General features: G+C 41.9%; 2 protein-coding genes across 2 annotated transcripts in view; both read left to right on the top strand.

Moving 5' to 3' along the window:
* The window catches only part of ehbp1 (EH domain binding protein 1), a 155,157-nt gene extending 139,510 nt beyond the window's left edge, over positions 1 to 15,647 (top strand). Inside the window, exons 21-24 of the mRNA XM_080036631.1 lie at positions 4,077 to 4,176; positions 7,215 to 7,288; positions 13,866 to 13,980; positions 14,411 to 15,647. Coding sequence (XP_079892757.1) covers positions 4,077 to 4,176; positions 7,215 to 7,288; positions 13,866 to 13,980; positions 14,411 to 14,501 — 380 coding nt within the window. The 3' untranslated portion in view covers positions 14,502 to 15,647. The remainder of the gene's footprint in view (positions 1 to 4,076; positions 4,177 to 7,214; positions 7,289 to 13,865; positions 13,981 to 14,410) is intronic.
* A 6,853-nt stretch (positions 15,648 to 22,500) lies between these two features.
* On the top strand, positions 22,501 to 26,216 carry otx1 (orthodenticle homeobox 1; the record flags this gene model as incomplete). The annotated part of the gene is made up of 3 exons (XM_080036521.1): positions 22,501 to 22,597; positions 23,284 to 23,435; positions 25,464 to 26,216. The coding sequence occupies 3 exons, from the start codon at positions 22,501 to 22,503 to the stop codon at positions 26,214 to 26,216; spliced, it is 1,002 nt and encodes a 333-aa protein (XP_079892647.1).
* Between the last annotated feature and the right edge of the window lie 1,057 nt (positions 26,217 to 27,273).

The raw sequence follows: 27,273 nt of genomic DNA, 5'->3' as shown, positions 1-27,273 counted from the left end.
TCTTCATACCTTAAGGATAACAGTCTCCCTCCACTCATGTGCCGTTCATGTCATTGTGTACCGGCCGGTTTGTAGGAGTGAGACCGAGAGAGTGAAACAAGAGAAGAGAGAGACAGGCAATCAGATAGAGGGGTTGTCGGGATGTGTCTATCAGTTGTATCTTGGACGTGTGTGTGAATGTGAGTTGATTGTATCTTGTGTGCTTCTCACCATCGCAGCCTCATTGATAGCTGAAAAACATGATATTAATGAAGATAAAGTTTACTGTAGGTAGTAGGGGAACCCTGTGTATCTCCATCAGACATATTTCACTAATCCTTTGATGTCCTGATCAAACATTGTACCGATGCCAAACCCTACTGCCTCAGTCTCAGTAGATGTTGGCCAGTTTACGCTCTGCCCTGCTCTGTGTTGAGCACTGAGAAATGGCGTGTAAGGCAAGCAGCAAAACCCAGAATGCAACCTGCCAAACTGCCAGATGCTTTGATCCAAGATGGCCCCCCGAGAGCCAGCATGGATCCACAGCCTCTCAGAGCCAAGGCTGGATTCACAGACACAGTGTCAGCGCTGCTTGCCAGGGATATTTACACCATTTGTCTTCATACAACCAGTCTTTTTTTCCTCTGTTGTTGTCACTCTAAACATATGCCATTTGGTGGGCGAGCTCATTACAGTACAGCGAGGGGATGCCGTTTTATAAAAAGGCTTCTCCCAGTGGAATTCTAACCCCCAACCCTGAATTAGAGCATTCATTTATTCATTGAGCAACAGCTCCTCAGTAATCCTCTAAATATATAACAGCAATTGTTTTCAACTAGTTTTACTGTCTGTCATGTCATTTCTTTTTGGTCTTTTCAGAAACTTAATAATAAAACAATAAATTATAAACACTAGTGCTTAAACAATTAGTCGGTTGGAAAGTAGTTATCTGGTCCCGTCTTCACAAATGTAAGAATTTTCTTCTTGTAATTTGAATATATTTGAGTTTTGAAAAATGTTCTGATATTTTACAGACGAAATAGACAAATAAAGGACAGCATAATCAATCATGAAAATAATTGTTTGCTGCGTTCCTTGTAAACATAGCAGTGAGTCTCATTATTAAATACAGAAGACAATTAATGTTATTATATCAATATGTATTTTTGAATGCAACTACCACGAAAAAACACAATAATATATATTTTTTTAAATGTGCAATTCCTAATTCAAACTTCCATTTTAAAATATGTCATTCACAAACAAATCTTAAATGTTAAAAAACGTGCAGTAACATCTCCATATGTCTTAGTATCTTGAGGTCAAAGTTCAGCTGTGGAGAGGTTGAGGGAAGGGAGGAGGCTTTGGAGCTTCCTGCCACTCGTCCTACTCCTTACATCCATCCATCCATCCCCTCCTTTTTTTCTCTTCTTTTAAATCGCTCACCTGGTCGCCTTCATTCCCTCCCTCCTCCAGTCATCGTCCATCCCTCCGTCACCTCTCCATTTCTCCTCTACTTGGACCATTTCTTCTCTCCTTTCTCACCCCTCCTCCACCTTTCCTCTGACCTCCCTGCCTCCCTCTCTCTCTCTCTCTCTACCCTCTCCTCCTCTCCCCTCCCTCTCCTCTCCTCACCTCCCCTCCCTCCTTTCATAAAATGCGGCCGGTGGTTGGCTGCTAGCTGCTGGCTGGGTAGCGGTGGGGGATATAGCTTTATAATCCCTCCTCGTCTTCCAGCCCGCCTCGCCACAATGTCACAGGAGCTTAATATTTGCCATTATTATTTGCTTGTTTTATTTGACTTCGAGGCAGCACAATGACCTGTCAGCGCAGGCTTTATCCCCCCTCCGAGTGTCGTCCGTTTCAAAGTTGACTACAGTAATCCACGAGCCCCCGATTTTGCTAAATCCTGAAGCTTTCTTTCATTCGCTGGTTTCTCTCTCTCTCTTTCTCGCTTCCCCGCTCCACCCTGCTAAATGAAATTACATACATCTGCTGGCTCAGAGTATCACAAATGTCCACACACTCGCCGGTGTCCGTGCACACATCCACGAGCCTGCCTTTTGTCATCAATGACACAGCGACCCAATACTCCCTCTCCCCTGCAATGAGCTTTGGTGTGTGTGTGTGTTAGACTGAAGACAGCAGACGTCTCTTGGTTTGCTCCCGTCCTGAGCAGCTGAATCCTTTATTTATCACAGATTTGAATCATATTTGGGTGTCCATTAAGCACCAGACATATTGTTTTCATATTGTAATCAAAAGACACACTTCACTTCGGTTTGAATTCATAAGGAGCGAAATAGCCACTTTTAAGATAATATTAGACATCAAAACTTGGCATGTTTTTTTCTTCCACTATGTGCCAATGCCTTTATTCTTATTCAGAGGGCCCCCAATTAATAAATAAGTGGTATGAAATGTCTTCTTAGTGTTAATTCTGTTATGATGCCTGTCGTAGCTTTGCAGCTATTACACCTCCCTCTTGAGAAAGCGAAGGGAAAAAACAGCCAGAGATAATAACATAAGCCCTAAGACGATCTTTCATCGCGTCCTCTGTTTTCATCCATTTCTTCTCTTCACAGTCGCAATGAGTGTCAGATTAATACTGCCATCGCTGTTTAAATGGCTTCCAGTGGCACATAACGTATGTCCCAATTCTAGACATAAACAGTGAACTGACCACAGCAGGGTTTATTTATAAATGGTAAATGGACTTGACTTATATAGCGCCTTCTAGCCGATTTTCTCAGCCCCAAAGCGCTTTACATATCTTACCACATTCACCCATTCATACACACACTCATACACCGATATGGAAACAAAAACAATGATAATTTGATAGTATTTATCATATTCTTCTTCCACTTTAGCACACATTGAACCATTCAGGATCCAAACCCTTAAAATGTATGTACAATTACATACGTCAGATTATTTAATTAGTCGTTTAAGAATATACATTTTTTGGGCAAATGTTTGATATGTTTAAATGCCCAATCCTGTGTCACATAAATGTGATGTTAATTCATATATATATATATATATAATTGAAGATTTTGTCGTAATAATACCAAACCACCATTTTTGTGTTTGCCAATAGATCATGATTGAAAATCCAAGTATATCTCACAGCTGTTTACCAAACTCAATAATGTTAAAAAGCATTGAAACCCACCAGAAAACTTTGATTACTCAGACTAAGTTGTTTTCTGCCAGTCTCTGCATTGAAAGACCCTTGATTCTATTTTGAGAGTGACAACAGGTTGCATCCTGTTTTGAAAAAAACAGTATCATTCTTAAAAATCTCATGATAATTATTATTATTATGACTCATCATAAAAGTCTGATTTCAGTACACTGAGGCAGTTGTGCGCTGTTCTGTGTCTTAAAAATTGAAGGTTTACATTTGTTTGTGCTTTGTCCGTATCAGTTGTGCGCATCCCTTTGTACCCTGTAAGTAAGTTACATCACAGAGCTTTAGCCCCAGGCGTGGGCGACACTTACATTAGCCATGCATCTGAGCCGTTGCTAGCTCTCCGTGTGTCGGTGGAGCAGGTATTACACTAAGCGCCGGAGAGTCCCACAGACGTGTTTTTATTTGAAGGCCCCGCTGAGTGATTGGTGGGATATGTATTGCCCTACAGTGAGAGGCTCCACTCTGTAAAGGCGCTCGACGGTAATCGCTGAGTTAATCCCGCCCTGGTTGAAGCCGTATTGACGTTGTGAAGACATGGTGTGAAGTATGTGAATGTTTACACAAGGAACATAAGTGAGGAGTGTATTTATACACACACACACACACACACACACTAATATCTGGTAGACATACTGACTCTTCAGATGCAAAGAGACTTAACTGTGTGTATTCCTTTACGCTTGAAAACATCGTATGCTCTAATTTTTATTGTTTTCAGACACAGACGATGATAGAAAATGACCTTTTTATCTGTCAGTCTCACTCTACTGTAACTGTACTGTAACACCTGGCTTTAAAAGGGTGCAAGGAAATGGCTGAGGAATAAATATTAAAGGCTCTTGACATGGTGTATGGTCATGTGTGTAACTCTGCCTCTTTTTTCTGTTTCCTTTTCCAGGGAACAACAAGGAGGAGGAGGAGGCCATGATGCAGGAGTGGTTCATGTTGGTTAACAAGAAGAATGCGCTCATCAGAAGACAGAACCAGCTCTCTCTGCTGTAAATATCTTAAAAAACTAACTGTTTTGCTGCCTGTGTAAATGTACAATCATATGAAAAAGTTTGGGAACCCCTCTCAGCCGGCATTATAATTGACTCTGCTTTCACAAAAAAAATATAAAAGTCGTATGTCTTTAATTTACCAGGAACAGCTAAGTACTGGGATGTTTGAATGGAGTGGAAGGTACGTACGCTCCTACCCCTCGCGGCTGCACCGAGATTAACTTAACACCAGAATAAAAGTGTTTTCAGGTTTTCAGAGCACCAAAAAATAAACAGATGCTAATAGCATTGGCTAACTCTACCAGTAGGAGGTGGTTTATAGCACTTAGCCATTAAATTAAACTGCAAATATACAGTCATATGAAAAAGTTTGGGAACCCCTCTCAGCCGGCATTATAATTGACTCTGCTTTCACACAAAAAAGATAAAAGTGGTATGTCTTTAATTTACCAGGAACAGCTAAGTACTGGGATGTTTTCCAAACAAAGATTTTTTGAAAAGCAGTATTTGGTTGTATGAAATAAAATAAAATGTGAAAAACTGGCTGTGCAAAAATATAGGAACCCTTGTGGTTTTGTTGATTGTAATGCCTCTAACAGCATGTAAAACTGATGACTTTAAACACAAAATTGGTTGGATTATGTTGTTAAGCCTTGAACCTCATAGAAATGTCTGTTTAATCATGAGAAAAGGTATTTTAGGTGCCTAAATGCAAGTTGCACTTCTCTTTGACTCTCTGCTGAAGTGAGACAGAATGGGATCATCAAAACAGCTCCCAAAAGATCTGAAAAACAAAGATTGTTCATTGTCATGGTTTAGGGGAAGGCTACAAGAAGCTTTCCCAAAGGTTTCAATTGTCAATTTCGACTGTAGGGAACGTTGTCAGGAAATGGAAGGACACAGGCATAGTGGCAGTTAAACCCAGGCATGGCAGACCAAGAAAAAAACAGGAGCGGCATAGGTGGAGGATTGTGAGAATGGTTGCACACAACCCACAGATCACCTCCAAAGACCTGCAAGAACATCTGGCGTCAGATTGTGTATCTGTACATCGTTCAACAATTCAGCGCAATTTGCACCAAAACATCTGCTTTTTATAAAGACCAAATAACTTAATTTTTAATCAGTCCAAAGCATTTTCTTCCAATATGAAGCTGGCTTGTCTAAATGAGCTTTTGCATACTCGATGCAACTGTATCTGTGGCGTGGGCGCAGAAAGGGCTTCCTTCTCATCACCCGGCCATACAGATGTTTTGGTGCAAAATGCGCTGAATTGTTGAACGATGTACAGATACACAATCTGCGGCCAGATGTTCTTGCCGGTCTTTGGAGGTGATCTTTGGGTTGTGTGCAACCATTCTCACAATCCGCCGCATATGCCGCTCTTGTACTTTTCTTGGTCTGCTAGACCTGGGTTTAACTGCAACTGTGCCTGTGTCCTTCCATTCCCTGACAACGTTCCTTACAGTAGAAATTGACAATTCAAACCTTTGGGAAAGCTTCTTGTAGCCTTCCCCTAAACCATGACAATGAATAATCTTTGTTTTTAAGATCTTTTGGGAGCTGTTTTGATGATCGCATTCTGTCTCACTTCTGCAGAGTCAAAGAGAAGTGGAACTTGCATTTAGGCACCTAAAATACCTTTTACCATGATTAAACAGACCTTTATATGAGGTTCAAGGCTTAACAACATAATCCAACCAATTTTGTGTTTGAAGTCATCAGTTTTACATGCTGTTACATGCATTAAAATCAGCAAGACCACAAGGGTTCCCATATTTTTGCACAGCCAGTTTTTCACATTTTATTTAATTTCATACAACTAAATACTGCTTTTCAAAAAATCTTTGTTTGGAAAACATCCCAGTACTTAGCTGTTCCTGGTAAATTAAAGACATACCACTTTTATCTTTTTTGTGTGAAAGCAGAGTCAATTATAATGCCGGCTGAGAGGGGTTCCCAAACTTTTTCATATGACTGTATATTTGCAGTTTAATTTAATGGCTAAGTGCTATAAACCACCTCCTACTGGTAGAGTTAGCCAATGCTATTAGCATCTGTTTATTTTTTGGTGCTCTGAAAACCTGAAAACACTTTTATTCTGGTGTTAAGTTAATCTCGGTGCAGCCGCGAGGGGTAGGAGCGTACGTACCTTCCACTCCATTCACCCCCTCTTGTCTATCCACTCATTGATTTACATGTGAAGACAGGAAATGAAATCGATAGAAATGTGGCGATCATCACTCTATCGCTAGTCTCTTTTGTATGTGGCCAGCTGCGACAGGTGGAGAGACACACACACACACACACACACACATAGTACACATAAATATTCACGCTGCCTTTTTTTCTTCTTCATTTGCGGATGTTGGGATTTCAAAGTGTGCAAGTGGAGAGAGATTGAAGTATTCATAATCACATTATATCGTGGGAAAGGGGAGGCTTTTAAAGTGGCCAATTGACAGAAGGGCTGATTATTAGCCCTTTCTGTTCTCTCTTTGTGGAGGCGAAGAGAAAAGGCGCCTGTGAAGGACAAATTCTATTAGGGACCGAATAAGCTCATTTTTTAATATGGCTGAAAGAGGAAAGAATTCAATTTGCGCTGCACACACACAGCACATTTCCGCATACATACACATGCAGACCACACACACACACACACACACACAGCATGTCCATGGATCATTTTTTTTTTGTCTTTTTCTATTTTCTTCTCCTTTATCCTTCAAATTGTTCGGTTTTCCACCACCTTTATTCTCTTTGTATTCCCTTTTTTCTTTTCCACACACATGAACACACACTCATTCACCCAGGGCTGTGTGAGCACAGTATGTGTATCAGTTATTTGCAGTAGATTAATGCAAAGCTGGAGAAGGTTCCGGCGAGTAGCTGAATCGATGTTTATTGCAGGTTTCTTTAAGTGCTTAATGATTTAGTCATTAACATATTGATGAACTTTGTTCTGTCTGTGTGTGTGTGTGTGTGTGTGTGTGTGTGTGTCTGTTTTTTTCCTCTCTCTTTGTAACTTGCCACAGGGAGAAAGAACACGATCTGGAGAGGCGCTTCGAACTGCTGAACAGAGAGCTGAGAGCCATGCTTGCAATCGAGGGTAAGACTAACACACACACACGCACACACACGCACACACACACACACACACACACACACACACACACACACACACACACACAGACGGGCATTGATGTCTTGGGTTTTAATATGTCGTCTGCAGGTATCAGGCAGTACAGATGTGTCATTTCCCTGCTGTTTTATCATCTTACTTGTACATTTCAAACTCTTAACTTTGTGTCTTTATATGCATTTTTACAACAAAATACTTCCACCTAAATTAGAATAAATAACTGTTTGCAACTGTAATCTGTGAAGGAGTTAAGTTTCCTTATGTATTTGGATCCAAGTCGATGCCGATTCCAAAATGTTCCCAAATAATGTCAATAATTTAACAGTCAAAACATCTGATGATCTGTTTCAGCTGACATTTGGCCACTAGAGATGACATACAGCAACAATTGAAGTTTTTTCTCCATTTCATTCTGATTGATAGCAGTTAAAGCTAGCGCGAGCGTTGTTTGAGTTCCACTAAAGAGATTCATCTCTCTCCAACCTGTATTGTCTTCCCTGCGTTTTGTCCAGCCTTCATTGAGAGTCTAAAGCAGGATGATTTAAATTATGCGTCGGCTTCTTGATGAGGATTAAGGTGCGAGGCTTGCGAAAGGATTTTCACCCCTCTGATACTTGATCAATGCTATCTGTTTACTAGCTAGACCCCAAATAGCCTATGCCTGATTTGAAATCTAGCCACAGCCACATCGAGAGACGGTTTGCGAGGTAGAAAAAAAGAAAGAAATGCGGTTATATTATTGAAAGCTTGTTAACTATACCGCAGCAAGAAAAGCAGCCATTGTGTCGTATCAAAGTTGTCAGGGGGCCAGGGAAGTTTAATCCCCTTCGACTGCGTCCTCTTTGGCAAAATGAACCTTTTGCCAATCAATGCTAATTGATTTTGCCATTCGACATTGACCACCACTCTTTCTCCCCACAGCCTTTCGGACAGCCATTGTAATTTCAACGGGCACCTGATAAGCCAACCTGGTCCATAATAAATCAATTGTAATTAGCAAGAAGGGAGGTGGGCCAGGCAGGAGGGGGCTGAGGGGGAGGAGGAGGGGGGAGGGCAGAGCAGACATGCGTGGCCAAGCAGCAGCTGCAAAGACGTTGCCGCACTGCCTGCGTCCAGGTTGATTTCCTCTGTTGTCGTCCAGACATTTTATTAATCTATATATATGGAGCTGCAGCATGTCCGTGCCATTTCAGTTTTTCTGCTTTGTATGCCAGTGTGTGTTTGTATCAGGGAGTTTGCTTTCACAATGTATGTGTTTGTTTATTGTGTGAATTTAGTCTTGTGTGTGTGTGTGTGTGTGTGTGTGTGTGTGTGTGTGTGTGTGTGTGTGTGTGTGTGTGTGTGTGTGTGTGTGTGTGTGTGTGTGTGTGTGTGTGTGTGTGTGTGTGTGTGTGTGTGTGTGTGTGTGTGTGTGTGTATGGGTTTCCTGTTGCTTCTGTGAGTGCATATTTCTTTATACATCGGATGTGTATCATGTCTGCCTGCTCTTGTGTGTGTGTGTGTGTGTGTGTGTTTGGAATTGAGAGGGCAGAGATAGTGTGTGAGGTGAGGTGGAGAGGTGATGTGTGTCGTGTCACCGCGCTCCTCTCTGCCTTCATGTGGACTTGTTGAATTCGCAGCTGACTAACTTATCAGCCGGCCTTATTTTTCTCCCTAAGGGAGGCACTTAACATTCACAGGCTCTACCTTTCTGTAGCAGCCACAGATAGTTCTGAGCTGCTGGGGAGAGGTGTGTGTGTGTGTGTGTGTGTGTGTGTGTGTGTGTGTGTGTGTGTGTGTGTGTGTGTGTGTGTGTGTGTGTGTGTGTGTGTGTGTGTGTGTGTGCGTGTGCGTGTGTGCGTGCATGTGTGAGGATCTGTTGGTCTGCATCTGTGTGTTTACATCTCACAGGTGTGTTTGTGTGTGTGTCCACCTGTGTGCCTGCATTTTTGCCTGTTTGCCTGTGTGCGGGTGTGTGTTTGTGTGTGTGCGGGTGTTTCGGCTGCCATCTCCCCAGCTCTTATTTAGTGCTTGGGCAGGTCCATTGAGCGATGGTCGGGCGTGCGAGTAATTGTTGGTTTGGTTGGCCAGTCGATGACAGAGAGAGAGAGAGAGATGCACAGTGAGTCCGAGCAGAGAGGGAAAAAAACACACATTGCTAAGATACACCTACACCCACAAAAAATATATACCTGCAATCACACGCACAACACTCTCCCTTCATCTTTTTCTCTCAGTCGGCCTATGTAGTTAAATATTGATCATAGTCTTCATCATATCACACACACACACGGTCCATTATGTGTTCTGATGCTAATTGGCTAACAATGCTAGTGTTGCTAAGTGCTAGTGTCCTGTTTATTTCCATCTGCATAAAATATATATTACAATATTGGTTGTCTAGACATGGATCATATTGTAAACACTGACACTGATAAAACAGTTATGGTTTTGATGACAGTTTTCAGTAATTGCCATTGTACACTGAGGAAGGACGTCAGGCCTGAAGGGTCTGACGCAGGTAAATAAAGTAGTAAACTTGGTTGTCTTCATCTTTATTTCAATAGTTAAGATAAAAGGAAAAGATAATATAAGTTTCTATGATCTACATAAAACTATCGTGAAAGTTCAAATCATCTTCTCTCAGAGTTTCTCCAACTTCATGATGTTAGAAAAAGTTTGCGGTTTGATGTAAATGTGCAGCTGCTTGCTGAATAAAACTGTTAGAGGGTGTTTGGTCAGGGCCAGCGTTGTTGTCGTTGTTTATTAGCATGCTCTGTGATAACCACCTTCTTGTTGTGATGCCAGGCGGGAAAATGCCATCTGTATGCCACACTCTCATCTCCCTGCCACAAAATTGATCCTCTATGCCCTCTTTATCTGCTTACCGATTCACACCTATACACACACACACACACACACACAAAACTGTGTCTTGGCTCCGTTCGAGGAGGCCTGTGTGTGTGTTTTCAAGTGGACGCCCTCTCGCCATCTAAAAGGGATTTATGCATAGCTGGGTCCCAGAGTTTTTCCTGTTACGGTTTGATATGATAAGCTTTTTTATATGTATAAAATCAATATGTAATCCTATGCAGGAGCTTATCCCTCTCCACACCCCCAACACACACACACACACACACTTCCCATTTGTAAATCTATTTGGGCTTTGTAACACATCGGGGCGGCGCGCTACAGACCCTGATTGATTAGGTGCACTGTGGAATCCTATCACATGGGCGACTTTTGATGATGTCGCCAACTCTTTCAGGGTTGCTAGTTGACTGGAAACGCCGATAACAAGTAGCTTCGTTCCACGGGTTGTTGGACTTGAGTTTAGGGGAATTTAGCAAAAATAACGTCTCTTTTTAAAATTAGCATTTTTCCTGTTTCTGCTGCGACCTAACTTTAAATGTGCTACTCTCATCACTCCCTGACAGAGTGACAGGACTTTATGTGTTTTCCAGGATGTTGGAACGAATGCCTCCTGCAGTGTAGCTCACATATTGTATGCCTGTTATTGTAACATGGTGTAACAGAGTTTTGTTTGGATTCAGTTTCTTGACTCTCGTCTGAGCTGCACTGTCTCATAAAAATATTAAACGGTTTGTGAGTCAGGAACATGTGTAACTGAAGTTAAATCCACAGTTTTCCCTGAACATTAGAGATGTTCAGGTTTTAACTGTAAACTTGAGTACCCTGGAGTCAAACTGTAAGGCTCAGGATATTTTGAATATGTCTTAGCGTCACCAAATCCCATGACAAAGAACAAATCTCCCAGTTTCTGTTGAGATAGTTTTTGTGTTTATCAACCACCCCTACCTTGCCGCGCCGCCTGTGGACTTGACACTTTTTGTCTCTTGACTCCACTTGGACACCGGCCAAAACCAGCTTTTTCTAGGCCTTTTTGTACACAAAACAAGAGGCAGAGAGAGAAGAGCAGAGAGGAGGAGAGAGAAAAAAACGACAACAAATAATTGAGGAGGGAATAAGTTTCTAGATCTTGTTTGTAGTCTTAATGTCTGAAGACTTTAGAGAACATTATCTCTTGACACAAATCCTCTGATGTCACAGCAGTGTGTGTCTGTCTGTATGTCTGTGAGAGAGAGAGAGAGAGAGAGAGAGAGAGAGACAGGAAACTAGAGACAGACAGACAGACAGACAGACAGACAGACAGATGGATGCATGTAGGACCCTCGCCTTGAGAGTATGGTCCTTTGGACCAGTTAGCTCTCTTGAATAAATTTAGGGTTGGAGGCGATGAGGAGGTGGAGGGAGTAGGGGGGGTTTATGGGGATTTGAACCAGCGCATTCTTGTGTGCCTTGTGCAGACTCACATGGTTACCGTTGGCGTGCACCCACCATGTGAGCTGTACACACTCCTTCAAGTCTTTAACCTCTCTCTCTCTCTTATAGGGGAGGCGGGGTTTATGTGGAGAGGTTGGGGGGGGGGGCGGAGGGGGGGGGGGTTGCTGAGTTACTGCAGGGTGTTGTGTTTGTTCATGGGTGTCTGGTTACCCACGTCTCTCATCGGCTCTCTTTATTGTTTACCTTCCTAATGAGGGGGGCGGGACTCTGCCACATGTGATTGACAGACCCCCACAAACCCCCCCAATCACCACAACTGCCGCCCCCCTCACTAGGTCGAACAGGACTTTGGCTTTTTGGCTGACATGTGAAGTAGAAGGAGGCAGGTTCAAGACGAAGGATTTTTTTTTTTTACATACCTCTGTGTTATTGTGGGAAGTTTTTTTCCCCATCTTCCTGAACCCCTCCCCTTGTGGGCAGGGCCTTGTTGAGATAGTGGGATTGTGGGATAGTTTTTTTTTGCGGATATGGATACTCACATTCCTGTCTCGCAAATGATCTATAGATGATGACTCATCTACTTGACAACATTTCTCTTGATTCTACAGTATCGTAAACTATTTTAAACTCAAAGACGAGAATTAAAAACACTCCTCTAGAACCAGGTTGGACAGCTTAATTTGCATCTCAGAGGAAGAATAAAGGAGAGAAAGAGAGGGAGTAAGGAAGAGGGGATCGTAGAGAACCAAATATTGGGACTGTGTTCATTTCGCTCTGTGGTCAACTTCAAAGGGACGAGTGAGGCCAATAAAGAGAGTGCAGACCTTTCAGGACAAACACACTGGGCCCAGCGTGACACACGCACACGCACACATATGCACACACACACACACACACACACACACACACACACACACACACACACACACACACAGCCTGACTGCTGCAATTTGACTCAATGAGGAAGGGGGGAATATTTATTTTTAATAAAGCGACACTTATTTTGTGATTGACATTTTACAACTTCCCTTTTATTCTCAAATCAATAGCTGGTTAAATATTTATAGAGGGGAGACGTTGCCTATGTGTGTGTGGGTGTGTGTGTGTGTGTGTGTGTGTGTGTATGAACTGAGGAGAAGCTGGGGGTTTCCTGTTGTCCTTTTGCTGTAAAACAGATTGGACTGTATTGTTGTTTAAGTTGTACAAAAAAGGGGTAAATGCAGTTTGTTATAATGACGTCATACTGTAAGGACTGTTGGGGGGTGAGTTTTGGAGGTGAGGCAGGGAGCCAAGGGCGCCTGGTGGATATTTGAGCCCCAGGGGGAGAGAGAGCTCTCCTGTGGGCATCCCCCCTCCCCTCCAGGGAGAGGCTGAGGGGATTTGGATTGGGGTCCCACCTGGACCCTGTGGGGCCCCTTCCTGGAGAACGGGGAGAGGGGGGTCAGGGACTCACCTGTTTGTTTGTTTGTTTGTTTGTTTATTTATCAGAGGAAACAACAGTAACTTCGACATGTTTGTAATATGAAATATTTGGGCCGTAAAAACCCAACCATAGCGTTTCTCGTGTTTTAAGTGGGAACATAAACAGAATTTGACTCTTTATAGAGAAAACTAATTTCGCTCTCAACGTAAAATAAATAGAAAATGCAACATGTAACAGGGCTGTCACTTTTAATAGGTGATTCAATTATGTGCTCTATTTTTTTGTTATCATACAGAATTTTGAATACTTACTCAGTTCCACTTCTCAATATGAGATTTTCAAAATTTTCTGTAAAACTGATTGGCATTGCTACAAAAGTCATGCATCCTTTGCTCCCAGAAAATCTTACTAAACATTCAACAAATACCAATAAACAAAATTATTATTATTATTTTTAATTATTGATTAAGGATGTTATACAAGACACATGAGAACATCCTTCAGTCGGCAGTATGTTTGCTCAGGTCAAATGCGTCGTCACTACACACTGGTGTTCATTTCTGCACAGTCCAGCAGGTTGATAACATGAGGAACTTTTACAAGAGAACCCCTGGCTGTGGATGTTTGAAGCTCTGTATTCCTGATGAAGAGCTGGAGACAAGTGTCTGAAACACTATTTAAAAAAGTGCCGGGGACTTTTCTATTCCAGGAGGATCCAAATAGAACTCAGTCCTCAGATAAAACTCATCATCCATACAGTTCCTGGTGGTTTGTTAATATTAAAAGTCTTTAGTGTCTGCTGGTCTGAAGGAGTGTGTTCCTCTGGTGTGGTTGCAGACTGGCAGAAGACGGAGGCGCAGAAGAGACGAGAGCAACTGCTGCTGGATGAACTGGTCATACTGGTCAACAAACGAGACGCGCTGGTCAGGGACCTGGACGCCCAGGAGAAGCAGTAAGTTACCCACAATCCTCCAATAGCATAAGTCACTGTGTAGAGAAGTCAAAAACACAAACACAGAGTTCAGTGGGATAGTTTTTCCAACCCCTTTAGTGAGTTTGTGCGAGAGTGTCCGCTGCCTATCTTTATATTTCCAGGGGTCCCATAGAAACTGTAGACAAAACACATTGCAGGGCATGTGGTGTTTCCAGCCAGCCTGCAGTTACCCTGCATGCACTGCAGCAGCCGCAGCACACCTGCATGGGCGGGGATCCCTGCCAGATTTGGCAACGCCGTCCGCCAACAGGGTGCCAGGCGGGTGAAAGGTCTGAGCTCGGCCCCTGGCACAGGTGGCCACGGTGACGCTGTGTGTGTGTGTGTGTGTGTGTGTGTGTGTGTGTTCCTCCCCCGACACATCTGACCTTTTGACCTTTGCCCTCCGCAGGGCCGAGGAGGAGGACGAGCACCTGGAGAGAACGTTGGAGCAGAACAAAGGAAAGATGGCCAAGAAAGAGGAGAAGTGTGTGCTTCAATGATTGTCACGTCAGAGAATAAACACAACCAACAAATGTAGCCGATAAAAGAAATGTATCATCATTATTATTATTATTATTATTACCATTTAATATGATTATTATTTGATTATTTGATAGTGGCTTTCCTAGACCTTATCGATCAGCTATTGGAAAATCCTGATGTGGTTGATGTTTTTGTCAGAGAAGGCCCGAGATGCCTTTCCACCGACTTTACACGGACTCAAACTTTCCCACGTATATATACAATTTTTTTTAATTATTCTCCTTTGCTTAACCAAGAACGGTACTTGTAATGTAGTATAAATATATAAGAGACAAGCGTGGTGCACAGCCCTGTCAGACCGTGTGAGATCTGCATGGAGAGATGCAGCAGCACAGCCTTTCTCTGTCTGAATGTGGATACCAGTAGGTTTTAAGGTACAGCACAACTGGGCTTAACAGGGGGGATTTTTTTTCTTTTCTTTTTTTTTCTTTTGTTCAACATGTTGAGAAGAGAATGAAGGGGTTGACCTTACATTTGGACTTTTTAAATGATAAAAGAAAAGAGTTGTAATATCAGTCTTTTCAAGCTACTTCATTACTTGACTGTGTATCTTTTAATTTTTTCACTTGTTTTTACTTGTAAAATATCTTAAAGCGGGAGGGCATTACTGTTCATAAATCTTGCATACATCTTGATTATACTATTGTTTTTTTTATTATTATTATTATTATTGTTGTTGTTGTTATTGTCTTGGCTTGAAAGCAGTTTACCAAAAGAAAGATCATGTTTAAGAAAGAAAAAAAAACTTGCGTTGTATATTTTCATCACTGCTCTGACCAACAGCTTTGATATCCTACTTTTGTTTTTTTTGTTGTCAGAATTTATGCAGTCTAAAATGAAAAAAGATATATGTATATTATTTATTGCCGTTTTGTCCTTTTAAGCTGCTTGTAAGTGAATCTACCATCACATTTCATGTTCATTTTGCTCAACAGACTTTTTAGTTTCTTCTATTTATTGTATTCTGAAGAAGAGAAATATGCTTCCACGTGCATCACCTAGAGTTCCACATCTGGTGCCACTTGTCCTTTACGTGTTGAACATTTATCTGTTTATTTATTCCAGTGTCATAACCCGAGTCTTCAATAATAAAGTCTTTATGATTTCATACTCCACAAGGCAGCGTGTGGCGTTTTTTTTAACCCTTCAAAAAATAACGCAGGCAATTAAAAATCTGCAGGTTGTTAATCTACAAGCGTTTAAACTGTTTTATAAATGTTTTCAGTTCATTGTGAAGAAAATCTATTATTATGTATATTTTAATAATGGAATACACAATTCTTAAACCTTATTTTCTCTAATTATTTTTCCATTATTACCTTCAGACCCACATGATCCAACCATGATCCTGATTTGTTTCTTACTTTCTTTTTCACACGTCAGAAAAAAAGTTATTGAAATGCATGCACGCCGTTGGCTGCAGCGCTGCACAGAAGTGGCCCCTATCACTGCATTCACCAGCGAGCGTTGCGTTTAGCAATACTTATTATTCGGCGCTCTGTTCAATTCCCTTGCGATTTGTGCGTGCTTATAAATTAAAATTGCCATTCGGCTTTTATGTTTGAGGTCGGTGCTGAGCAGGTTCCTCTGAGGAAGATTAGAGGCATCACTTTGTACCGAGCAGATTTTTTTTTCTCTCTCTCTCTCTCTCTCTCTCTCTCTCTCTCTCTTTTTTGGGCTCGCTTCTGTGCGCGCTGGAGACTGAGGGCTGACCTGGGGAGTCCCGGTATCCCGCAGCCATAGATGGTTTGGAAATACATTTAAAAAAAACTGAGGGTCAAAAAAAATCAATAAACATTTTAGATAAAACAATATTTCACCATCTAAACCGTCCCAATTTCAAACTTAAAACTTGGAGTTTTCTGCATACTGATGTCAAACAAAAATAAATAGAAAAAATATCCCTGTAGTTTTCTGTGGTTTAACCCTCCACTACGGCCCCGCAGGCAGCCTGCCATCCGCGATTAAAGCAGCAAAATCGGTTGTGACAGCAGACGTCCTCCCCGGCCTTTCTAATACTTCCAAATTAATTTGCTGATTCGTTTCTTCTCTGCTTTGGTCCGACTGTACGTGCACGTTACGCACTTGACGTCCCCCGAGGCGCTTTGTTTTACTTTATATTAAAGCGCGTTTATCGCGGCTGTCTGTCTGTAATGTGGAGAATAAAGCGCCGAGCCATAGCGGCGAAGGACGTTTTGCTCGGTGCAGTCAGGGCTGCATGTGGTGCTGTGTGTGTGTGTGTGTGTGTGTGTGTGAGAGAGAAAGAGAGAGACAACCTTAAAATGATTCAATTCACAATGCCTGTCACTTCAACATGTATTTAAGCGTGTTATATAGACCGTTTAAATGTTTTCTGTCATGTTTAAAGAGCTCGTTTATTTATTTCAGGCAACAATGTTTAAATGCGCAAAACTTTACTTTTAGGCTAATGCTGAATTTGGACTAAGTGTTTTAGTTCAACATTCCCCAGAAGTTATTTCCTTTATCTTAAATCTTTAAAAAAAAAAAGTATAAAACTTATATAGCCTAGGTTCAATTAAATTATACCAGGTGATTAGGCCTAATCAAATATTTTTAAAAAATAAATCTGAAAGAATAAAATGGCCTAAACTGCCTCGTCTTACCTCCGCTGTGTCTCTTGGTTGATTGAAGGTTCTTGTTGAAGCAGATGGAGTGAAACACATTTGGAGTCAGCTTTCCTTATTTTCAGTTAATATAGAGCGACGCGCTGAGTTAAAAGCGCCGGTGCCTCGGCACTGCTGTGCTGCTGAGGATCCTTCAACTGAATGGATTATCTCGTGAGCTTTGATGTCTCCTGGCCTCACCTCACAGGTGCTCGGCCCTCTGCATTACTTCCTTTCCCCGCCGCCGTCCAAAAAGCCCTAGCTGCACCTGAGGGAGCCCGGCTCTCTGCGTGCAGCGCCGGGGCTCCTACAGCACTGTGTTTTATGCATCATCGTTTTAATAAGCACCGACAACATCCCCACAGATCCCCGCTTCCAATCCTGCCGGCTGAAGGGACAAAACTTTTCCCCCTCCTCTCCTCGCCGCCTAATCCCAGGCTTTACCAGCTCAGCATTAAGAAAATTCAACTGCAATTTGGGATTAGACAAAATACTCTTATTACAAAAGGTTGGTGCAACTTGATAACTTGATACTTGTTCAGGGGTTTATCTCGGGGTCTTACTCACATCGAGAGAGAGAGGAGAGGGTAAAAAAAACAAGAAATGTAGGGGAAATGTCAGAATAACCCGACTCTGTTGTGTTGTGAGGGCCATATTTGTTGAATGGCCTTTTTGCATAATTTAACGCAGGCTGTGCGCCCGCGCGTGTGTGTGTGTGTGTGCGCGCGCGCTCGCTCGCTGAGGAGAGGAGGGGTGATGGTATTTCGGGCAGAGCCTCCACGGGCCCTCTGACTGCTCGGACTTCACATGTGGTGGAAATAAAACAGTGCGTAAAAGTGTTTGACCTGCAGTCAGCAGCCAGGCAGCACAAACCCAAATAATTTTTTTTTATGCTGGAAAAACGTCAATTTGAATGAAGCCACCTCTCTTCATTAACACAGTTGACCTTCCTCACCCTCACTACGTTTGATTTAAGACTGTGCGTAAAAACATTGAGAGAAAGTTCCATATGTTAAGGTGCGTTTACGCACGTTTTGATGCATTCAGGTGCCCTTATCCGCCCTTATAAGCAGCATCACTGCAGGCCTCCACACAACCTCCGACATTACTTTGTTCCCTTTTTCTGCTCCGCCGACTATTGATGTCTAAGTTTCTCTGTGAAAGTGCTCTCGTGGATGACTTTTAAGTCTCATCGGCCTCCACTTTGATTTGATACCTCTCCTCTCTCTCTCTCTCTCTCTCTCTCTCTGTCTCTGTCTCTGTCTCTGTCTCTCTCTCTCTCTCTCTCTCTCTCTCTCTCTCTCTCTCTCTCTCTCTCTCTCTCTCTCTCACTGAACATTAGCTCACTTTCAGCTCAGGTCTCCTTTACAGAAGTTGATGTTTTTGCAGAGATCCACAAAGAAAAGAAAAGCCGAGCAGTACTGCATCCCCACGACCTCTCGCTGACACACCAAAAAAGAACAGTTGAGTTTGGTGTGTGATGGGTTAAAACCACATGAAAAACATCGGCATAAAGTGCACGATTTGATTCAGTGACCGCAGCTTCTGCATCTTCTCCCTCTGTGGATTCTTCTTTTTCCTCCGAGTTTGAGGTCTATCCCTATTACACTTGTACGTCAACCATCCTCAAATGTAATTCTAAATGGGGATTAGATCTCATTAATATTCATGAGGTGAGTGTGTGTGTGTGTGTGTGTGTGTGTGTGTGTGTGTGTGTGTGTGTGTGTGTGTGTGTGTGTGTGTGTGTGTGTGTGTGTGTGTGTGTGTGTGTGTGTGTGTGTGTGTGTGTGTGTGTGGAGAGAGCGAGGAGGGGGTGTATCACAATAAAAATCTAAATGGATGATTTAAACTTATTTATTTTTTCATAAATTCTCACGTTCACTACACAGATGATTAGTTAACAGCAGTAACACATTGTTGATAAAAAGCTGGCAAGGCCTCATGACGTGTGTGTTGATAAAATAAAATGCAGCTTAATGTCAAACTAAAAATCCCGTTAGGTGCTTTTAAAGATTAAAAAAAAATGAAAAAATCAGAATCACGATTTTTACATTTGACATTTAGGCCTATATAAGCCACGCAGTTGATGCCTTTGAGAAAATAAGAAAACAAGAGCAGGAAAAACTGTCAGATTTATGAAAAGAACCCAATTTTAAGATGGAGGAAAAGTCCGCACATTTCGTTTTTTTGACAGGACTATAGCTCTGTTGTTTCTCGCTCCAAGGTGCTTCAGATCGGCCTCTTCGTGTGCGCTGCTGCAGATAATAAAACAAGAAACTCTTCCTATAATAAAACGTGAACATCTCCTACATGCAGTTTTACGCAGATCCCCACGTAGCACTTTCTCCTGCAGGCCTGTAAAAACATTTCCATCTTTTTCTTTGGTTCGTCCGGTCTCGGGACCAGTAAGGGTGGGGGGTGGGGGGTAGGAGTGGGCGTGTTCCCTCCCCGGCTGCCTCTGCGCGCCTATTGGCCGCCTGCGCCGTCCGTCATCCCGTAGACGCGAGCTGATTGGCTGCAGTAGCCGGATCCGCAGGTGTCCTCCGCTCATAGAGGCTCAGGGCGGAGAGAGGGTGATCAATCTCCCCATCCGTCTCCATTAGAAATCACCTTAACACTCTGACAGACAACTACAAGCCCCCTGAAAGCAAACGAGTTTGATTTATGTGTCTGTAAAAAAATATATAGGCTACACGCGGAACGTTACCGAGGAGGCAGCGGTGTGCCGATAACTGCGCGTTTCTCCGGGATGCTGCCCGGGTTTGAACGCTGCTATTTGTTTTTAAGCAAGTCTGCTGCTGCCGCTGTGTGAGTTTTGTGCCCTGCAGACTTCCTACTGCTGGATAATTTTACTGCTGCTCGCCTGTTGTGGCCCGAGAGGTCGGGAGAAGGAAGAGGAGAAAAACAAGGTAAAGTTTCTTCTGTTTACTCTCGATAATTCTTGAAGTTAGTGTTTTTTGTTGTTGTTTTTTACTCCGAGCAACAAAAACTAAACGTCATTAACAAAAGAAGCTTAAAAAAGTAACTTAATTAAAAACGTTAAAGTCAGACATGTGGTTTGCAAGATTTCAATTTGCACCGCTGCACGTTTGTGTTTTTCTTTGCGGATATAGCAGGCTATCAATTATTGCGCACGGTGGAAGGACTCTCAGACTTCAACTGGATAAATTGAGTCAACTTCCTCCCGAGTAGATAGTTTTCATATTTCTATTCCAAGAAGAGAGAGCAATCGGACCGTTTAAACGTTGGAACCACTTAGTAGATAATTGGAGAGGCGTGTTTTGGTTTTTGTTAATTTATTTTGCTGATAAGAGCACTTCTGAAACGCTCTCTCCCCGGAGGTCTAATCTAAATTCTAATTGAGTTCATTTGCACCGAGATCTCGCCCCTTTCACTGCGGCCTGGCAGAGCTGGAGATGCGCGTTAGAAAGCCGCTGGAATACACGTTTGGTTAGTTCAGGTTTAGTTTGGTCAGTTAGGAGCTCATTGTTAAATACAATATGCCCCTTTCAGAGCCACTAATTCAATTCACACTCTCTAATCTAAAAGGTGTTTTTTTAAAGGTTTGAATCATTCTTCACTGATCAAACTTAATGGTCAGGAATTTTACTGAAGGTTAGTTTAAATGAAAACAAAGTAGTATGCTGGTTGAATTAGTGGATTGATATAAACTTGTTTTATTTTCTGCTATTAAAGTACTATTACACACGGCCAGCTGAGGAGATGTGTCCAAAATGTGTCCAATTCTGTCGTATTTACAGAGTAAAACCCTAGGCTACATTTCATAGGTTACATAGCATTTTAACACAGTCGAAATGGATAACCATTATTGTTGTACTTCATAGAAAATACAATTTAACCATCTGCGTAAAAAATGAAGAAGTACATGTAGCCTATAATCTGACTTTTTCCCCGTCTGAGCGTTAACATTAAGGAGGAAAAACTGCAGTTAAGATTATGATTTCTTGTCAAATAAAAGTCAATGATTTTTACTAACGGGTCAAATCGACTCCCTAGAAAAAAATAAGGATTCATGTGTACTTACAGGCCAAATGGTTTTGGCTATTCAGTGGATTTAAAAAAAATATTCTATTGTGGATTGAGTTCATTTCAGCCGAGCACTAAGGATCAAATTAAAACAGCACATGAGTCTCGCTTTGGTCAAAATACAACCGAACCAACAAGAGCGAGCAAGTTACAGATATACTTCGGACAAGCACAGCTGAGATTTTTTATAGATTGTCAAATCAGATCCAAAATCTATGATATTTACATGTAGGCCTAGGTGTGTGTGTGTGTGTGTGTGTGTGTGTGTGTGTGCGAGAGCAGGCCTTCACACACACACACACACACACACACAGTCACACATTTTGGAAGCTTTGAGCGTTTTCTTTAACCATGAAAAAAAATGTTTACGCGTTTGCACGTGACATAACAATACATGTTTTTTTTATGCATATAGAGTTAGCATTTGAACTCCTCGTTCACCATTTTGCTTTTTGTCTCTCAAAGTTCGACACACTGATCATAGACTTAGATATTTTGCATTCAGATCTCTGAAATGATGCATTGCATAATAGAAGTCTGTTTTAAATAATATAAATATTCTGTAGGCAGAAGGTGGTGCACTGCTCAGTAAAATAAATCAATACAAAAAAGAATTTGAAAGATGGATTTAATGGAGAAAAAACTCAAATAATCATACATCAATTTCATATCGTTTTACTTCTCAGATGAGTTTGGTAGAAAGTTGGGGTGTGAAAATAAAATCTGTTTTTTTATAGAAAAATCTGTGTAGGCCTAATTTGCGTATTTTTTTAAGGTGCCGTTTGACCTGGGTTCTTCTCACAAAAAAATAATCCAATATTCCTTAAGGTACTTAAATCGTCTCAAACTCTAAATTATGAAATTATTGTCCAGTAATTCATAGTTCTTCTATCAAACAGCCACTTAATAAGTAGCCTACATAAAGATGTATCAAGGACTGTATCATGATTTATTTTATTTTATTTCTTAGTTTTTTCCTGCGTAGGTAATGTCCCAGTTTGAATGAATCGGAGATTAGTAAAATTAGCTGGGAGGCGAGATTTCCCCTCCGTCGACTCATACAAAATAGAAACATGAGACAAAAAGCTCATGTTGTAGTTAGTGTCAAAGTCGAATAGCCTTCTTGCTTTGATTCTTTTTCTGTTCTCTAAATGTTACAGCCTAAAATATTTTCTGTCCCGTGTGCGCGCAGTGACTAGGATCGGCCCCCTGTCCCGTCAAACTGCAGCATCGGGGGAAACCGAACCACTGGCCTGAGCTGGGTGGAGCAGTGACCGCCTGTAGCATGATGTCCTACCTCAAACAGCCCCCTTACGGCGTCAATGGCCTGGGGCTCAGCGGCGCTGCCATGGACCTACTGCACCCGTCAGTGGGCTACCCAGGTACGGTACCATGGCACACACACACACTTTAACACGCACTCACACACTCCTTCCTTCCTGCCCCGTTTGGATTAGTAAACATCGTTGAAGATATTCAGATATAAAAGTAAAGTCAAGATCTTCAGTCATAAATAATAAAATTAATAATAAAAAAATTATGACAATAGCCTCATAATAATAAGACTTATGGTAATACTAATGAGTATTTTGGGCCTTATGGGGAAACAATAAGAGTGAATTATTTTAATAGGCCAGGCTACAATTAAATAGTTTTTTTTCTTTCAAGTGTGGCATTTGACTAGGCTACCATTAATTGGTATGTAATAAAGTGATTGTCAAACTGCCTGTCAATAAACAGTTTTTCGTCAAAGTTTTTCAAATGGAAATGGAAATGTCGCAAATAGGCTAAAGAGGATAAGGGGAAATGTTTGTAGGCTATTTCATAAAGTCAGTGCAACAGTTGGTTTAAGTGTTTGATAAACAATCTACATTTTATTTTTTGCCATGAATATGACAGATGTTTTATTTAATTGTTTTAAAGAAGAAGAAAAAGAAGGATTGCATGACTTTCAACCATGGCACTTTTTTTCTCCTAAATGAGGCTATTATATTAGTCCTACTAGGCTATTATTACATTTTTGTTAATCCATGTGTAATAAATCCATGTGTTTTTTTTTTCCTCCCAGCCAACCCCAGGAAGCAGAGGCGGGAGCGGACAACCTTCACCCGCTCTCAGCTCGACATCCTGGAGTCTCTGTTCTCCAAAACCCGCTACCCGGACATCTTCATGCGGGAGGAAGTGGCGCTGAAAATCAACCTGCCGGAGTCCAGAGTGCAGGTGAGGAGCGAGGCGTTTAGACGGTCTGAGCTAACGGTCAACTATGGACGATAGATTAATGTATGACGATAAATTATGTTTTGAGCTATTAAAAAGGTCTTAAGGTAATATTATGCAAAAACATTTTTGGAAAAAATGCTTTAATTTTGGCTTCGACGTTGTATTAACCTAATTGTAGGCTAACTTTTTTCCGATGTAAATGTCGTTACAGGATTTCAACTCACATTCTGCTTATTCACATTAAGCAGTAGTTTCTTGTATTATGTTATTACTCATTTATCTCAAAAGTGGGTTCATGTCCTAGGGCTATAGGATATAGCCTAAATCTAAATATTTTCCTGTCAAACCGTAAAGGTGCAGTGTGTAACATTGTAAGTGATTTATTAGCTAAAATCAATATCCTCATTCATAAATATGTCCTCATTGGTGTAAAATCACCTCTGCCAATAATCTGAATTATCCTCCTGAGCAGAGAATTACAAATATTAATATTACATTTTGTACATTGAGCAGGCAAGTCTTATGGAGGCATCCATGTTTTTGGAATGTCATCAGGTGCATTGTTTAGAATTTAGAATTGTTCTTGTCCTTGAAGGCCACTGTAGCTTCTGTTATTATTCAAAAGGGGTGGGGTTACCCAGGGAGCGTTGCATTCTAGAACTTTCTAGAACTTTCTTGATGATGTCATATTACACAGTGCAGAAGAAATATATTTCTAAAAAACTGATCAATTGAACATTGGTGATTTTAAAATTAAAGTAGAAGTTGACCGTTGGGTTTTAGAAATTCAAGGTAGAAATTGACCATTGATGAAGTCATTTGTGTTTTTAAAATTATCAGTAGAAATTGACCTTATGATTACGTCATTTATATAAATATAATTTTTTTTTACATTTCTGGGTTTGCAAGCTGCTGGGTATAAAACATGATTAAAATGGTCCATTTAGGACAAATTAGATTATTTCACTATTTTTTCTAGTTTGTTTAACAGGAAATGTTACTTAAAAAATCATCATCCTCATGTTTTCATTAAGGGTATATATCATGCTATGAGGGCATTCATGGAGATTTTAGACTTGGTTGATTTCAGTGATTTAAGCTCTCATTTTTAAAAGAGGATAATTATCAGTGTTTTGTTATTTGATTTTGAGACTATGTTATGGTGAGACTATGACTAGAATTACAATTATACAGACCTAGTGGGTTGTTAATTGGTTAATGGGAACGTAACTGCTACAACCATTACACTGGTGAGGGGCAGCTGAATGGGGATGGTTGTGTTGAAGTGTTGTGGTTATTTATATATTCTCCTCTTTCAACCTCTGTTGTCTGGTTTAGCAAGCTTCACTCAGACCTCATCAGTCTGCCACTTTATTTCATGCAAAGCAGTTTGCATGTTTTGAATTAAACCAAATTCCAGATAGGCTTATTTTCTAGCTGCCTTAAGTGACTATTTCCTCATGTTTGATGCAACCCAACTGAAGGCTGTGTAATTTGAACTCTAAAAAGGGATCTGTAATGAAGAGGCCAACAGTATGCCAGCAAATACTCCAATAACTCACCCACTGGTGCACCACCATGTTGGACAAATACTGCTCTTGAAAGGCATTAGGGGAAAACCAAGGCAGGCCTCTCTCTGTATGTCTCTCTCTCACTCACACTCACACACACAATTTGAGTTATTCTCAGAATGTGTGTGTGAAACAAAATGCTATACATGATCCTACCCTCTCGGTGCTCTAGAGTTACCCTACTGTGTGGGGAAACCCAATAGCCTGTTATCTTAGAGCCGTCTACCACGTATGAAATCGGACCCCTGGCTGGTCCAAGCCAAGGGGCCGGGGTTGGAAATGAACCTTGATGGTTAATAACCCCCAATTTTCCTCCATAATGTACTCCCAGCAGCAGCAGCAGCAGCACGGCCTGTCTGTGCCTATAGGACTATGTTTTTTATGAAATGCTGAGGTTGTTTTTGTGTGTGTGTACGGTTGCTAACTCCTTGGCTGGTGTCCCTTTTTGGTTTTGTAGGTGTGGTTCAAGAACCGGAGGGCCAAGTGTCGCCAGCAGCAGCAGAGCGGCAGCAGTGCCAAAGCCCGGCCGCCCAAGAAGAAGTCTTCCCCGGCCCGGGAGAGCACAGGCTCTGAGAGCAGCGGGCAATTCACTCCTCCTGCCGTCTCTAGTACCGGTTCATCCTCCTCTTCCTCCTCCTCCACCAACCACACAGGGGCTGCAGCTCTCAGCAGCACCTCTACCTCCATCAGTAACGTCTCCTCCATCTGGAGTCCGGCCATCTCCCCGGGTAACGCCCCCGCTCCGGCCGTGGCCCCTCTGCCCGAGCCCGGACCCCCTTCCAACGCCTCATGTATGCAGCGTTCAATGTCGGGCTCAGCCGCTGCTGCAGCAGCCACCTCCTACCCCATGTCCTACAACCAGACGGCCGGCTACGGCCAGGGCTACCCGGCCCCCTCCAGCTCCTACTTCAGCGGCGTGGACTGCGGCTCCTACCTGGCGCCCATGCACTCCCACCACCACCCCCACCAGCTCAGCCCCATGACGGCCTCCTCCATGTCGGCCCACCCACACCACCACATCAGCCAGTCCACGGGCCACCACCATCACCACCACCACCAGGCCTACGGAGGCTCCGGCCTGGCCTTCAACTCCTCCGACTGCCTGGATTACAAAGAGCAGACTGCAGCCTCCTCGTGGAAGCTCAACTTTAACACCACAGACTGCTTGGACTACAAAGACCAGGCCTCCTGGAGGTTCCAAGTCTTGTGATCGGGCTTTTTTCATCCCCCCCACCCTGTTCTTTCTTTCCTCTCTGCTCATCTGCTCCCACTTCTTTTATTTTCCCACATTAGCATATTGCTTGTTTTTAAAAGACAAAAACGTTTATGGACAATAAGAACAACAAGATGGCAGCAGGGATGCTCAACAATTGGACTTTGCTTTTCCTCTCTCTCAACCTTCCCCTGTTTATTATTTTGAATATAAAAAAAGAAGAGAAACAATCCCTCAAGTCCTGTGAAGAGAAAACATCAGAAAGCAGTTCCCTGACAATGAAAAATGGGGTTTAAGACACATCATCTTCGATGATCTTAACAAAACCAAACTGTTTTTCGAAACAACAACCAAACTCTTTTTGACCACCAGCTTTCTGGACGGGAGGAATATTTTCCCCTCCGCTGCACTGACAGGAACTGCCTGCAGTGCCCTCTTTACCTCCTGCCCAATCAAAATCCTGTATAGTTTTTATTTCCCAAATTTGTTATTTTAGGATGACAGAGATTTTTAGTCAGCTACACAGAGGAGCTGAAATATGTAAATATGTATTTGGGTCAGTTACAGTGACCATGTTTAGTTGGTGTTTTTTTCTGAATTTGAAAATGTGTTTATTACCATTTTGGGTGGAAAAAAAATAAGAAAAAAAACCTGTATGTAAATCTATCCAAATATTCCAAAGAGAACAAATTGGCCATAAACTTCAGTTTTTTATATCCGTTGTTTTACTCAGAGAGAAAAAACGAACTATTGGCTATTTGAAATGGGAAAAGTAAAATAATAGATGCAGAACTACTCTGGGCGATTGCCCAGGTTAGTTTGTTTTCCAGATATTATTATTATTCATTATTATTATTGTAGCCGCTACATTTTCAAAGCAAACCTCCTTCTCTTGGGCATTGTCGTGATATTGGACATGTTTTGAACCGCAGCACTTGGCTTGATATTGGAGTCAGAAGAATTTCTTTTTCTTTTTTTTTGGAGAGGAAATGTGGATTTATAGCTCCAAAATGACAGTGAGATGTTGAATGTATCTTCAAGGCGACCACCCTTA

Source organism: Ammodytes marinus (genome assembly GCF_949987685.1).
Source record: "Ammodytes marinus genome assembly, chromosome: 11".
Lineage (NCBI taxonomy): Eukaryota > Metazoa > Chordata > Actinopteri > Uranoscopiformes > Ammodytidae > Ammodytes > Ammodytes marinus.
This window is presented reverse-complemented; position numbering and strand designations above follow the sequence as displayed.